Source organism: Zerene cesonia, chromosome 20 (assembly GCF_012273895.1).
Source record: "Zerene cesonia ecotype Mississippi chromosome 20, Zerene_cesonia_1.1, whole genome shotgun sequence".
Taxonomy (NCBI): domain Eukaryota; kingdom Metazoa; phylum Arthropoda; class Insecta; order Lepidoptera; family Pieridae; genus Zerene; species Zerene cesonia.
Window position 1 is genome coordinate 7,831,728 of NC_052121.1, and position 16,021 is coordinate 7,847,748.

Consider the following 16,021-nt stretch of genomic DNA (forward strand, 5'->3'; position numbering starts at 1 on the left):
CGCCTTTGGGCTTTGCTTGAGTGCTTTTCCGTCTTAGAAGTGAAGAAACAGTAAAAAAAAAAAACAAATTAAATCAAGTTTCTTTTTTAATCTGATTTAACATAATTTTTTCTTCACTAAAATGCGCATTGATGTATAACGTACTTAACAATACAATAAATAATATAGATTATGTTATCTGTGATCATATAAAAATGTTCTCGTGCTAAGGATGAGTTTCTATAATTTATGGAAAGGGGGTCATTCGAAAATAACAATAGACACGTGCATTGCGAAACTGTCCCTACATGCAGCCGTGTGTGAGAAAAATGTACATGTGTGTGAGTTTATTTAAAAATCTTATCGCAAAGTATCGATTTAAAGTTTGTGTGTTATTACATAAAGAATTGTATCGGTTATAGTAGTACCTGTTTAATTGTTAGCAAGCAGCTATTTTTAATTTTCAAATGAAAAATTATATCCAAGAGGGGTAATAACTTTTTGCTTCACGTTTTATTATGTATCTAACATAAAAATAATAAAAAGAAAAACATAAAACTTTGTTGCAGAACATACAAACTCTTATTTATTTATTCCCTTTACGTTTATTATTAGAAGGGCACGAAACATTGTAAAAATGTAATAAAATATGTCCATGTTGTATAAATTAAAGGCATTGACAATAATTCAGTGCAAGCGGGATTTTATACTCGCCTCGGGTTATTCCTTTGAGATATTACTGAACATAACGTATTTTGACTTGCAAAAACTACATAATAAAAGTGAGTAGGTATTTTAAGGAGGTTCACATTAAGATAAATAGTGATGAAACCAAATAATGGCTATTTAATTTATCAAAAAACCTGAATACTCGCAAAACGAAAAAAGCAAACGTACTTTTTGCCAAAAGGAATATTCGTTTGGCTATTTCACTAAGAAACCATAGGTTTTAAAGATGAAATGATTATAAAGAACCATATTCAACGATTTCCGTAATTAAAAAGCATGACATCGTTTTCTCAATTCCAAAATTGGTCCTTCGAACGGTAAATTGCAGTTGGCTTCCTTAAGTTTTGTATTAAATTTCTATTCTATTATGGCAGCTCGGAGACTCCTGCCTGCGGCTCGACCACAAGTCTGCAATTTCGTGATATGAGCGGACGTGCTATCACTAGAGCCAGACCACTGTTTTCTTAGTCAGCTGAACGCTTTTGTTCTGTAATTCAACGTGATGACGGTGGCCGGTGGGGGAAGCGCTTGTGGCGCTGCGATATGAAACGTGACACGAGGCTTTAAGAGAAATTGTTTTTGCTATAAGTGGGCCGTATATCTACGTAATTGCTTTTTATGACAGACTTTCAATATTATGTAAAACTAAATGAAATTGAAGTTTAATCAAAATATCTGTAATACCTAAAATAAATTTTCTGAAATTGTTATGGGCGTTATGACTTCTTTTATTGATATTACGTTCATGGGAATATAGATCCAGAAATCTATGTAAATCACACATTTATCATATCGAACGAAACTGAGATTTCATGAATAAAGAAAGGTTATTATTATGTAAGCGAGGCACGTCGCGCTGAGACAGTCAATTTCTGCGGCATTGCTTTTAAATAAAACACGTGGACTAAGTTTTAGCTGTATTTTAGAAAAGTAGGTCCCATTTCATAAGATGAGTGTAAATATAATAATGAATATGAATAAAATGTAAAGATTTAAATATAATGTCTTACGATTGAATTTGAATTCGTTTAAGTAGCTATGAGAAAAAAATGATCTTAAATAAGTGGTACAGTGTTTTGACTATATCAAATTGAATATTTTATAATTATTAAAATATATTAGGGTCGGTTAGGAATTCGAAACTTATAATGTTTTTTTGCGTCTCCAAACGTGTTCAAACGAAATTCTTACTTAAATGGCAATGATATTAGTATCAATACGGAAACAAGGACTAAAAATACATAAGATCGTTTCATCCCGGAAATGCCTTTAAATACGCGTGCAAAGCCGAGAGCGGAATATATAATAAAAAATATGATATTTATATTTTCAAAATTTTCTAAAGGCGAGTGGGATTTTATTACGGATAATCATATCCGAATTAATTTCTAATAAAGACACACATCTGTTAAGGTATAAAATACCGTTCCTCGAATGTATGAGGTATATTTATAATGTCTATTGTCTTTCATAACTGACTGGCTGAACAATGCATATTTCTTGCGACCTCAAAAACTGAGACCAGAATTAAGACGATCCATCTTTATACATTTCATCCGTACGTGATAGGAGTTCAAATAATAAATATCGATATTTGTTTGGGTTTGAGAGCTTTTTGTTATAATCGACTGAATAACGAAGTTGTTTTGTTACGTGCGTTCTCACAGTGGGAAGACGGGAAATTGTAACAATTTAAATTAGTAGGGTTATAAAAACGCCTCTTAATCAACGCAAATATTCTAGACCGTGTTGTTTTATTTAATCGTAATAATAATTTATTTTTTTGAAACTACGTGTTATGTACTATATATGATATTGGTATGAAATCTATTTTAAACGACTATAAAAAAAGAAGAATTCTCATAAGAATGCATTTTTTGTGTTTGTGACTTCATAACTTTTTGCTGGGTGATCCGATTTTGATGATGCCTTTTTTATTTAAAATTTGGTGTCTCCCGTGCGGTCCCAATTATATAGGATTTAGTTCTGAAAATTTGAAGGTGGTTGCATGTAGTTGAAAATAATTGTAATAATTTATAGTCCTAATAATACTAACTCTCTCACGCAAATTCCTGAACCGATTTCAATGAAATTTGCTACGTAATAGCTGGACAACTGAAATAACACAAAGGCTTTTTATCCCGATAATCCTACGGGATACGGGATACGGACTTACGCGGGTGAAACCGCGGGGCGCAGCTAATATATTATAAAATCCCGCACTGTAATAATTGAATCTGCAGAAAATCGATAATTTGTGATTTTTGCACATTTTTTGCCAACGGTCAATGTTCGTATATCAGTAAAGCAACATACGTTCGTATTTTCCAAGGAAATGTTACAGATTAGTGATCATAAATTAGCAGGATATTGGTTTTATACGGAAGCGGTATAGACTCTGTGATAGCTTATCTTATTCTACGCATTAGATCGAAGCTTTGGTAGCGATAGTAATACATTTATAAATTTATATTTATATACAATTGTAAATACATTTATTGCCAATATTTGCTCTTTGCTAATAAAATAACGTGAAACGGACTATAATATTAAAAAAATAGTCAAATTGCTTAGAATAGCAGTTATTTTTAAAATTTACCAATATAAATATGAAAATACATTATTACATATAAATAATTTAAATATTCAAGTTGTCTGCAACGCGAACATCGCGTCACTGTAACCGCGCTGTTACATTGTTGACATCTCACAATGAACGTACAAAAATAGTATAAAATATCTCAACAGTTCTCATTAGTTCGTAACCCGAGGACACTAGAATGCTTCGGACTGGACATTTTGCATTTTTACTCCACAATAACCACTCTAGTGGATCCCTTCACAAGTGCAATCGTTAGTTGACGACGTGTCACGATATAATTGTCCAAAGAATTTCCTTTTAAAGGTCCTGTTTAATAATGGCGCTCGAGAAACATGAGTACCATTTGTTAAAGGGCTGATTACGTCAGGAAAATAAATTGACAACTGAAGCCTGGACGGGTAATGGGAAAATGCTTTTCTCTGAACGGTTTTTAATTTTTCGCCATCACAGTAATTATTGCTTGTAACTTTTAAAAGGATTAATTTGGAAGTCCGAAAATATATGGAAAATGTTTATTCAATTCTCGTGCGGATGTATTATAATTATGTTATTATTACTATATGGCTTTTCATTTCATAAGTTGTACGTCTTTTGAAACAGTTTAGATGTGAATGTTTAGTTGTATGAAAATAATCCAACTATCATAATTGATCTTACAGTACCTGATATAGTAAACGCTGTATTTTTTTTTGACAATTTCTTTGTGTACAATAAGGAATTTTTGTTATTATTATTTATTATCATAGTAAATGTTTCACTAGATGCATTCTAGTAATTCATCGCGGTGACATTATTATCCAGGTGTAATCATAATTTTTTGATTTTATTATACATTTTGCTTCCGTGTAACGTTATCAATCAACAATATTCATTTGTTTTCGATAAGGCCATAACATTTTTTAATTTTTCCCTCAACTTCTCGAAAGTTCTTTAAATTTGTGCTCGTTATTATCAGACGTTTATGAATTAGCTTCGGGTCAATTGCTTTCGCTGTGCATTTATTAACAGACGAGACAGTGCTCATTGTGTGTAAGTTCTGCATACAACGCCGTTCCGCAAAACAATGTTATTGTAAATGAATACAGAAATTCGTTAATCAAATTTATATTAATACGACATTAATTGGTCATTACGTCGAAGGGATTTTCATTGTTCATACATTTGTGAAAGGTTGTCGACTTTTGGTATGAACGTTTTTTGACGTGACAACGTCTTAAATTAGGTTGCGGCTCGGAGTCACTCATGAAAAAGTGTAACGCCCGGTAACGTTACGATGAGTCACCGAACTATGATCGGTCCGCCGCGCGCGCAGCACTAGAGAATTAGGCGCATTGAATCCGCGCGTGCTTGTGTCTCTGTCTCTGTCTTTTTAGTAAACAAAATATATTTTCTATAGTTAAAATTTGTGCAATTCTTATTTTCATTCAATTCCTTGTTCCTATTGTGCAATTTAATAATATTCATATCAATAAATATTCTACCGAGAAAAAGACGTTGTCACGTAAAATCTTCGCCCGTAAAACCGACTTTACAGGCAACCATTTTTTTTTAATAATTTATGATAATTGAATGCTTAATAGCAGTTTATCTCGCTCATTTAAAACTATAAACGACTTATAAGAAATACATGTGTCTTTTTATCGACTCTTAACACCACGATGTGATCAAGTTAATCTAAATTCAACAAATTTAAATGTGTGAATTTCAACTTATCCTGTTGTTTCTGACACTTACGTCAATGGTATTAAAGAAAAAAAAGAAAAAAAAAACAAGGAACTCACAACGGGGCGATCATTGGCTGGTTCATGTTTATTTTATTAAAAATAAACATTGTCTATTTCTGTTTTTATCTAATGTCACTGTGATTAACCTTTTCTGTGAGTATTGGTGTTTTATCTGAATACTTAAGATGGAAATTTAAGATTTTTTAAAATCATTCAATTTAAGCATTTGTTGTATTTTTACTTTCATATGAGAAGTGATGCATAATTAAGAGATAGGTTTGCATTGGTACTCGCCAGCCGGTAGGGTTTAGAATGGATATAATAACTGAAAAATAATGCTAAAAATTCGCTGCTAGGTCTAATGTAAAAGGAATTATTTGATGGAGAAAAAAAGGACTAATTTAATAAATCTAAATTGACAATGAAACGTAACAACTTATAAGAAATACATCCAAAGTAAATCGCTGTAGTGCTAAGTTTGACGAATTCGCTCTAGATTTCGCCCGCCAGGATCCACTCCCGTCACTCCCAGGCTGAGCGTTTACAATCTTGAAGTAGGCCATTTGGCTGCACGCCAACCCTCATCAGTTCGCATGCTGAACGAAATCTTAAGTTTTATGGCCTAATAACTTTCTAAGGTGCTCCCTGGTACTATATCGCACTTGGCGTTAATTCTTGGACTATAGTTTGGCATCTGCGGGCTTTAGGATGTTTCACTTTGATAACTGGTCTCGAATGTTTACCAAGGAATGAAGTTAAAATAGAACATTTGTGGAAACCGGTTGTTAAAGTCGAAATTATATATGATCATTAGATTGGATGTGGTCGAAAAGAACTGCAAATACTTATTAAAAGAATTAAAATGTACTAACCTAATAATTAGAACATTTTTCTAGTTCAATCTTCATGTTACGTGTCACAGACCATATTAAGCTCGAAGCCTCAGGCTGCAATTAAATGTAAAAGCTTGAACTTAAAAGATAATTGGTTCATAAGAAGTAACAATTCTGCCTGCGGCGCCGGTTTTTCTACTCTATGTACTCGCACATAGAATCCAACTAATAATAGAATAATAATAGTTTTAATACGAAGTAAGCAGCTGTTTTTTCTATCCCAGTTTTTTTAAGTTACTACAGTTGCCAGATTATTGAACAGACGCTTCTAGTTCCAGATAGTGATATTTCATCTGTGTTATCAGTTAATTTTGTGCGACTCTATAAATGGGATTTAATGTGCGAAATTTAAAAAACGAGAATTATGTTTTGTATGTCAAATTTTAGTAGATATTGGGAGTACGTATTTATAGACATGTTGTCATGTGTTATTTTAAGGTTCGTTATGTGTAATTTTAAATCTTGACCCCTTATTGATTCTGAAGTCACGACTTCGTTCTGCCTAACCGTTACATGCTGCTTTTCTATGATGGTTAAGGGGACCAAGGCTGGCACTTTGCGTGACTGCAAACATTTATAGAGATCATTGCTACTCGGTACATTATCAGTTTGTAGTGAACTTTGACCTGAAATTTACTTTGCGTATACATGTCTGTTAGGAATAAGAATGTTTACAATTGATTACATTATTTATTACTGTATATGTGTTCTTTATTAAATAATTAAAAGTTTTATTGAGGCTTGGTGTTCTAGCTTTTTTTTGATGATTCTACTTACATACCTAAAAATGATATGTTTAACCATAAAACTATGTACATTATGAAATACATAAACTGTAAAATTATCTTTGTATTTGATTTATAAAATACGTTAGTATTAACAGAGAAAGTGCAAAGATAAAGAAATATCTTGTTGGAACTTTCTAGAGTCTAATCGGATCGCAGGAAGCAATTAGATGTATCAGCGAAGTGCGTGTGAAGCCTCCTTTCACTGTATCTCGTGTGATACATACATTGTGTTCAATCCGCGTTATTATTGGATTTCACTAAATTATACTGCTTATTTAATTACTTAGAGCCAGTTTGCTGAAGAGTAATTGTGCTGATGATCGTCATTAAAAGTGAAGTCCCGTGTCCCCTAGTGGGGTATGGGGCAGATGATGTACATCTGTTTCACTGATCGATGTTCTTTATGGACAATTAGGTGATTAGCCTTCTGTGTCCTGCCAGACCGAGACATTTTTTTTTTGTGCGTCCCCACCGGGAATTGAACCCAGGACCCAGGTTCTACACTCGCTACCACTACGCTACCGCTACGCGTTAACCACTGTGCCAAGGAGGCGGTCATGATCGTCATTACCTAAAGACAAATTTGAAAAAAAAAAACAATTATATGAATCTTATGTTTTTTTTCCTTATTTCTTTCGTGGAATAAGTATTTTGTAAGTGGATTATTTTGTTTAAAAACAGCAGTTGTGGTTCAGTGGTTAGGACATTTGCCGTAAAGTCGAGGATTTGAAACCGGGCGAACGTGCGAGAATTAAATCGATACTTAAATTTATTTGCATATTATTCACATTTGCCACTGCTCCAAACGGCGAAGGAAATCGTGAGGAAACTCGCATGTCGGGGACTCAAAAGCTCGATAAAATGTTACATCTAGCAACCCGTACTTGACCAGAGAGACGGATTATGGCTTGAAACCTTATAGGACGACTGTGTCCTTACAGTGGACACCTAATATATGAGAATTTCCATGGACACCTATGATTAATGAACACCTTATAGTTAAGGATTTCTGCTATCTAAAACACAACTTTATTTTTATAGCTTATAAGGGAAGACTTGGAATGAGCCCAAGTGTGAATTATATTTCTGAAAGAGTAAAAAAAAAAACTTTTAGACATGCATTGATTCAATTCATTTATTTTCTTAAGCGTAAATAAAACTTCTAATACACGTGCAATCTTGCTTTCTAGGACACTAAATTAATATTTAAAACTTTTACGATCAAGATAAAGCCTTTAACAAAAAAATTAATTATATGCTAATCCAATTTTTATACCAGCTTCCGCTGTTTTATACATATTATGATCTTATTGGTTAAAAAGTTGTCTGTCTGCATCGAACCCAAGCAAATGTTTCTGCGACCAGCAGAACACTTCAAAGGAAACAGATGTTTAATAGATAAAAACAAACAATTAAGCGTATATAAAAATTAGATTAAACCTATAAAACCATACGATTATTCGTTTTAAAATACAACATAAGTGGGTTCAGTAGTGATCCCGCAGTTATTGTCCTGTGAGATATGGAAGTAACCGTCCATACCCCAGTACGGACCCCATGAGTTCTTGACGATCCAATATTCCTCTCCATCATTCACGCCGTAACCAACTAGAGTTACCTCGTGGTTCAGGTCTGTGTTGGTACTGGAAGGAAATACTTTTATGTCAGTGCTTTTTCAAATGAACATAATTGGAGTGTCTGTTTGCAATATTGAAATAACCGATGTTTACTAAATGTTTGTGTTTATATAAGAAAATAATATTTTTACAATTTTTGTCTGTCTGCCTGTTTGTTTAAGTTAATCTCTGGAATGGTTTGACTGATATTGACGGACCCTGACTGGTTAAAAATATGATTTAGTAGGGAGTAACTTTGTCTAATTTGTATACTGATATTGCATCAAACATAAAGATTGAAAGAAATATTCATTTTCCCTGCTGAAACCGCGGTACGCGTAGCGCGGTAGCTAATAGCACGTATTTATTATTAATTGATTTTTTTTAACTATTGCAACATTTAAATTAAATTATGTTTATTTTTGTGATACTAATCTAAAGGAGCGTTGAAAATAAACAAATTTATTTGAATTATTTTCACAAGAATCCCATATAAGTAATATTAACTCACCAATAAGGATCGTAAAATATACCCTGGGTGTAAAGGCTCAGCAGATCTGTAGCGTCCATTGATACTGAAAGAGGGCCGTGATACACCAACGCCACCTAGAATAATTTTTCACAAAAAAAAAATAAACCACCTTCAAATTGTCGAACTAGACCGAATTTCAATTGGACCACACAGGAGGCACCAGCTTTCAAAAAAATAAAAAATCACCCAAATCGATACACCGAATAAAAAGATATAAGGTAACAAACACAAAACGCAAGTGAATTGAGAACTTCCTTTTTTAAAGTCGATTAATGAATAAAGGCTACTAAGCATTATAAGCCGTATACTAATACGTTCTGATATATTTAAACAATAAGTATTTTATTGAATTGTTTCTGCTAAAATACACTTCACACACGTAGACAAGTGTATATTTAGCACTGATTGTATCGATTTTGGTGATTTTTTATTTTTTTTAAAGCTGGTGCCTCCTGTGTGGTCCAATGTGTCCTTTTTTGTATGTACTTTAAACGTTATTTCTGTGGTATTTTAGACTGAAAAGGATTCAAACTAAATTAATTACAACTAAAGTTTTAACCTCTCTAAAAGAAGTGTATTAAAAACGATATGAACTCACTTTAAGAGCTTCCACGCTAAACGGGGTGACGTCAACAAATCCTTGTATGGTATATAAATTTGTCATATTGCTAATACGACAGAAACCATCCTGTGAAATGATATAGATCAAATGAAAAAAACAATTATATTTATAACGGATCAAATGAACTCTTAGTCAATGTTCAAAAACTGGTTCTAATGTTATATGAAGTTAACATATTAGTCGGGAAATTATACATGAAAAATATACAATAATTTACACACCATTAAATATTAAATCGAGAAAGTTTAACAACACATGTCGTCTAAAAATCCGTATTTGGTTATCTTGGTCGAATATGGCTTAAATTTCTAAACGCTGCCTGTCTCTAGTCAAGACTCAAGACGAAATAGCTCTATGATAATACGATGTGTCATTATAATTAACAAACATTAAGAGAAGAAGCAGTGGTGGCTCAGTGGTGAGAACCTCGGACTTCAAAATCGTTAAGTCGGGGTTCGAGACCGGGCGAGCGTGCAGGAAATAAATAGATTTTTCAATTTATCTGCACATGTGGATAATATCGCCACTGCTTAAACGGTGAAGGAAAACATCGTGAGGAAACCGGCATGTCCAAGAATCAAAAGTTCAACGACATGTGACATCTGCCAACCCGCACTTGGCCAGCGTGGTGGATTATGGCCTGAACCCTCATAGGAGGCCTGTGTCACAGTAGTGGGAACATATATGGGCTGATGATGATGAAGAGAAGAAACTAGATGCATAACCATAGTTAAATTATTATATTAGAATGTATACTTTTAGTGTACGACCGCCTCCTTGGTACTGTGGTTAATGCGTGAGCGTAGAACCGAGGGGTCTTGGGTTCAATTCCCGGTGGGGACGCACAAAAAAGGACGGTCTGGCAGGACACAGAAAGCAGATCACCTACTTGTCCGTAAAGAAAATCGATCAGTGAAACAGATGTACATCATCTGCCCTATGGGGTACACACATACTTTTTGTGTAATAACATTTTAATGAGATTATAGTTTAACGCATTTTGTTTCCTAAATACGTGTATGAAATTAAAAATAATAAGCAACAAATAGGTTACCTTGTTCTCATAAGAACCGTATTCCTCTTCAGTCGGTAGACCATACTTCATCATCCATTTATAAGCAACGACGTCCGTCCCGCCGTCGCACCCCTGCGCACCGAATCTATCCAGGTATAAATATAAAAATTTACTGTTTCTTATAGTATTTATATGGTATTGATACAACGTAATTAGGTATTATGTACCTACTAGCTGCACTCCCCAGCTCTGCCCATCCAGTAATTTATCTTAATTGAAATAATTCAAACTATACTTTCTTTTAAGTTAGATCAATTTGCACATTGTGTGCAAATTACATTGAAATCGGTTGAGGAGTTTAGGAGTCCATCGCGAACAAACAAAGTGACACGTAATTTATGTACATTAGGATATATATAAAGATGTTATGTATTTTTTAATCGTAAGATATGAAATATAATAGAATTCAATAGAATGCAGTGGAATAGCATGTTATCTAATAATGTTTGTGTACATGTTTTTTCGAATGATAATGACAAAAGAAATCTTACTCCCAAGCGCAGTCAATAAGAGCTTGGTTGCTGAGTCTGATAAGCCTCCCGCCATTAGCACGTGCTAGTGCACCTTCCACAGCTGCAGTTGTCCCGAAGGTCCAACACGATCCGCAATCTTCTTGTTCTGATAGAAACAAAATCATGTGTTGTTAAAAATCAAAACCGGACTGTGTGTTATTCGATCATACTAAGAATGTACTGCGATGCTACACAACTGTCTAATTGATGTAATCAATCGACAACAAATCTTAATAAAAAATATTTAATCATTTAGAAATGTAACGAAACAGCACCAAGCAAGTGCGTTATATTTTTACTTCATTTAGCTATATACATTTGCATGTTACATATAATTACTAACCGTTAACTGGTGTTATCCTCCCATATAATCTATGATCAAAAGTTTCCGGTAAACTTTTGGATAACTCTTTTATTTGTGAAGGTGTATATGCGAACGGTACCGTCCCGACTTCACCTTGTTTCCGTTTTAACAGTCCTTTCATCCTTTTCATTTCTTCCGGGGTACGGTCAGCAAATTTAGTGACACCAAGTTTAAATCCACTATTATTGTTATTGTTGTTAGCTATGATACGCCTAGAAAAAAATATTCCTTAATTTAATTCTTCTAATTACACAAAAGATTTAAAAACATAACGATTCCGATTCACAATAAAAAAAAAATAAAAAAAGCCTTTATTTCTCGCGTTTTCTGATTCACAATATATTTTTTTATTTAAAAAATTGGCATGAAGTGTATGTAGTAGTATGACATAATATTGAAACTTATAGAATACCTCATGTTTTTGTGAAATATAGCCTTCCTCATTTCGTGTTCATTTTCATCCTTGTAAACCCTTCTATGTTTCTGCGTGAAGCTGAAAATGTTTCAAATATAATTTTTAGTTTTATAGCATTAATTGCAATATGCATTGCATTTAATAATAGTGGATTTTATAAATGAGAAAATAATTTTGAAACAATAGAACGCGGCGAATTACGCCCATAAAACTTGGTGTCAATTGGTATGTTACAATCAAACAAAAAATTGATAAATATATTAGCACATAAAAGCAAAAGAGTAGAAGAAATTGCATTGCTGAATGAGCATCATTGGTGGCAGAGAGTTCACGCTTTGCCATAGTACTGTGAATGATGCGTGTTCGAATGTCGCATCAATATAGAACTCTTTCCATCCTTAAAATATATATTTTTTTTATGTCATAGCGGGCAGCTGAGCTGGTGGTTCGCCTGATGGTAAGCGATCACCACCGCCCATAAACATTCGCAAAGGTAGTACCTCTGTGAATGCGCTGCCCGCTTTTATGGGGTAAGGGAAAAGGAAAGGATTAACGACTGGAAAGAAGGAATGGACTAGGACGGGTGAGGAAAAGGAAACGGGCCTCCGGCTCCCCCACTCACCGTACGAAACACAGTGGCATGCCACTATTTCACGCTGGTTTTCTGTGGGGTGTGGTACTTCCCCGGTGCGAGCTGGCCCAATTCGTGCCGAAGCGTGTTCGACTCCCACAATTGTTGTGATTAAGATTAATAAAGTTTTATAACTGAAGCTCACCTCTTGAATATACGCGCGACATGTTCTTCGTCGTTTGTGTGACTAAATGATAAATCTTTTGTTATTGTAACTTCATTTAATTTTGACGGTTGTTTGTGGCTTTCACAGGGGTCTAAAGCAAATATATTATTAGACATTTGGGTCACAGATTACGCAAATAAATAATAATTATATATTTTTTTTTTGAATATTTGAGGCACAGGCTAGGTGAATAGAAATTTACATTATAATGTTATCTACTTTGTCTCGCTCGATATTGAGAATGGCTGGACGAATTTGATTAATTTATTTAAAAAGTCCAGGGATGAAATATGATGAAATATGGAAATGTGCCAAAAATACTTAATGTCATGGGAAAGAAAATTTTCTAATTTTTATGATTAAATAATTTATACGCTAAACAAATGTGTATAATAATTGAAATACCTACATTCGTCCACACTGAAAACCTTCTCATCGACCACAGTTTTGAAGTTATAGTAATGCCACACTAAATGTTTAGTTAGGCGTCCTAACCAATCATTAAATTCAATTTCTTCCAACCTAAAAAAATACATTTATTTCATTTAAGATTATTTACACTTTTAAAAAAAGAAAACTTAATCGCCTTCGAATTGTCAGAAATAGTCTTCATTTAAACGGGACTACACGGAATGCTTTTTAATTAAATAAAAAAATCATAAAAATCGATTCACTCGTCCTAGTTCTAAGGTAACAAACCCAAAAAAATACACAACAAAACAATTAAATCAATTGAGAATCTTCTCTCATTTTGAAGACGGTTGATAAATATGATAGAACGTTTAAAATAGTCATGTTCATATTAATACAAAGATCTCACTTGATAGGTATCCACGTTTTATTTTCAATTAAATGCGCGATCAAAATCCTTTTAGTATAATCATTTTCTTCGTCGCTCTCATGTACGAATTTATGCACATTCGGTACTTGTGTATCTTCTTTACCTATGAACAAAATCGTCATCATTAGCCGATATTTGTTCCCACATTATTGCATTAAACCCTTTCATATCTTTTCCGCTGCAAGGACACAGGCCTCCTATCATAGAAGTTTATCTCATTATCAAATGTGGCATAAATATTAGGCCACATATGCAAACTAGAGCCGCGTCCGCCTGTCTACGTGATACATATGTTATAGGCTATAACATTCAAGGGTCACGTATCTAACGGCAGAAGATTTTTTTAAAAAGGTCTGATAGCGCCTGAGATTATCACGTTTAAACATAGAAATGTATTAAAGTATGTACGGTTGACCGTATAGGAATATTTTGGCAAAAAGTCGGAAGATACAGCCATAGCCAGTTAAATAAATAGCTGATTAACGTATATTTTCATACATTATTTATCAAACTAACTAACTCATACATAAGCTTTACCGGAGTTATGAAACTTCTATTTCTGAGAATTTATTTTTGAGATTTATTTTTTGTCTGTTTTGTCTGTTAGATCCCGAGCGTTACAACCAATATGTCTCGGTGTCGACTTCTAATTTTTATTCCTCATTGAGTCGAAATTAACTGAATGAAAGTTACTTACCCACGTATTCAAAATCATGCACATCAGGAAGAAGTTTATGAAGAGAAATTCTGTGCAAAATGTCACCTTCTCTTTTTGTACAATTCAACTTAATTTCTGCTTCTTTCGTTGTGATAGGATTTATCTGAAAATAAGGTATATGATTTACTAAACAGACATTTTGAAAGTATTAAGTTTTTGTGTGTATTATTTGTTAACTTACAGTAAATTCAACGCCAAATTTATAAGCAGACCTTCGTTTTCCTCTAAAATTGAATAATTTCACGGCTCCATTATTGAAGTCAGCTCGAGATTTTTTGGTTGTACGCCTAATATTAAGAAAAAAAAAATGTTACATGATTGCAAACTTTTTGGATCGTAATTATACATTGCTTTTTAATTAAGAAACAAATAAAGTACTTAATTTTTCAATTTTATCTTATATAACGTGAGATATACGAAATATATCATGCTATTACAGAATGTATTTACCAACAATTTTGTTTTCGTAATCAATATTATTTTCAAAGTTAAAACAAGTATTTAGCTACTAACATAATATAAAAAAATGTATGAATCTTAAGTTTATTATTCCGAGGAATATTATTCATAAAGAACAGTAACATGCGGCCACTCATCAAACAATTTTAATAGCTCTTAACCCTTTCTAGCAACTGTCTAGAAAAGTATCAAAGGGCAGACCGTGTTCGAAATATCATTTCAATTAATGAGACAAACTGCTAATCCGCTGTTATTTCTAAACCTCGTAAAACAAGAAGCTGGAACGTTATGCTGGAACTGACCAAAATTTAAAATCTTCAATCCAGCCCCCAGTCAGGGACCATCTTTCTCCTTCAAGGCTGTAGGTAGAACTCCATTTCAATTTTGGCAAGTCCTCATCGTTGTTCACTGAAACAATGACAATAATTGAAATTGAAATAAGCAATAACGTATCTGGATATTAATTATGATTTATCTGTATTCGGTAAAATAAATAAAAGTCTGCTCAATTTAACAGTCATTGTGTTCATTGAATTCAGAATCTCGTTACGAAATGCACATAGGTTTAAAGTGGCATTCGAAGGACAATAACCTCCATTAAAATTTTACTGCGTCAAATTATTTTTACAACAGATAAAGTGTACGTGTGGTATGTAATATTTGATTTATTTAATTTAAATAATTTTTTAATTATTTGGTTACGTAAAACCGGTATTTACAGAATACAGAATAAAAGCACAATAAATAAAAACTTTTATTTTATTCTGTATTTTTTCAGTTTAAGGTAAATACGCTTCAAACATTATGAAACCATACATTGTTATAAATAAACATTGAATTACATAAGCATAATTATAAATTAATATGGCAAGAAATCATACCCGTGGAACCTGATGCGTGTAAAGCAGTCTGTAACAATATTAGTTTTAATAATATTAAGTACATTTTGTGGGTCCTTCAACACTATATGTCACTTAATAGAAACATTATCTCAAAATCAGCTTTATATACAGGCTTTAATTAATGTTATATTTTCAAATTAATTAATAATCCACTGTACTGAAATATGGAATCGGGAAATGTTATCAGGGATTGATATAACATGTAGAAATTATATTATATATATTAGTGTTTATATTATTTGTGGTTTTCAAATCTATTGATGATATTATGAACGACTTGATATTTCACATTTTGTGATTATATATCTATAGAGGTTTCACATCAAGATTAATATTTCAACGTAGAGGATACAGTGAATGACATTCAAATAAAAATTGAATATCAATATAAAAAAATGAAATCACAGGGAAGGAATGTAAACAAAGAAAACTTATTAAGGCAAAATGGGGGAC

At 33.0% G+C, this 16,021-nt stretch overlaps 1 protein-coding gene across 1 annotated transcript; it reads right to left on the bottom strand.

Moving 5' to 3' along the window:
• Positions 1-7,835: 7,835 nt before the first annotated feature.
• LOC119835063 (procathepsin L-like) lies at positions 7,836-15,651 on the bottom strand. Its single transcript, XM_038359677.1, has 14 exons — positions 15,548-15,651; positions 14,969-15,074; positions 14,389-14,494; positions 14,187-14,310; positions 13,469-13,592; positions 13,058-13,170; positions 12,628-12,739; positions 11,849-11,929; positions 11,416-11,648; positions 11,052-11,178; positions 10,540-10,645; positions 9,462-9,551; positions 8,843-8,937; positions 7,836-8,358 (listed from the first exon to the last, which is right to left on the bottom strand). The coding sequence occupies exons 1-14, from the start codon at positions 15,609-15,611 to the stop codon at positions 8,181-8,183; spliced, it is 1,659 nt and encodes a 552-aa protein (XP_038215605.1). The 5' UTR covers positions 15,612-15,651; the 3' UTR covers positions 7,836-8,180.
• Between the last annotated feature and the right edge of the window lie 370 nt (positions 15,652-16,021).

Coding starts and splice junctions, on each gene's coding strand:
- LOC119835063 (XM_038359677.1), bottom strand. CDS start 15,611: ATGTACTTAATATTATTAAAACTAATATTGTTACAGACTGCTTTACAC. Junction 12,740..13,057: donor GGTTTTCAGTGTGGACGAAT/GTAGGTATTTCA, acceptor TATTTGCTTTAG/ACCCCTGTGAAAGCCACAAA. Junction 8,938..9,461: donor TTAGCGTGGAAGCTCTTAAA/GTGAGTTCATAT, acceptor AAATTATTCTAG/GTGGCGTTGGTGTATCACGG.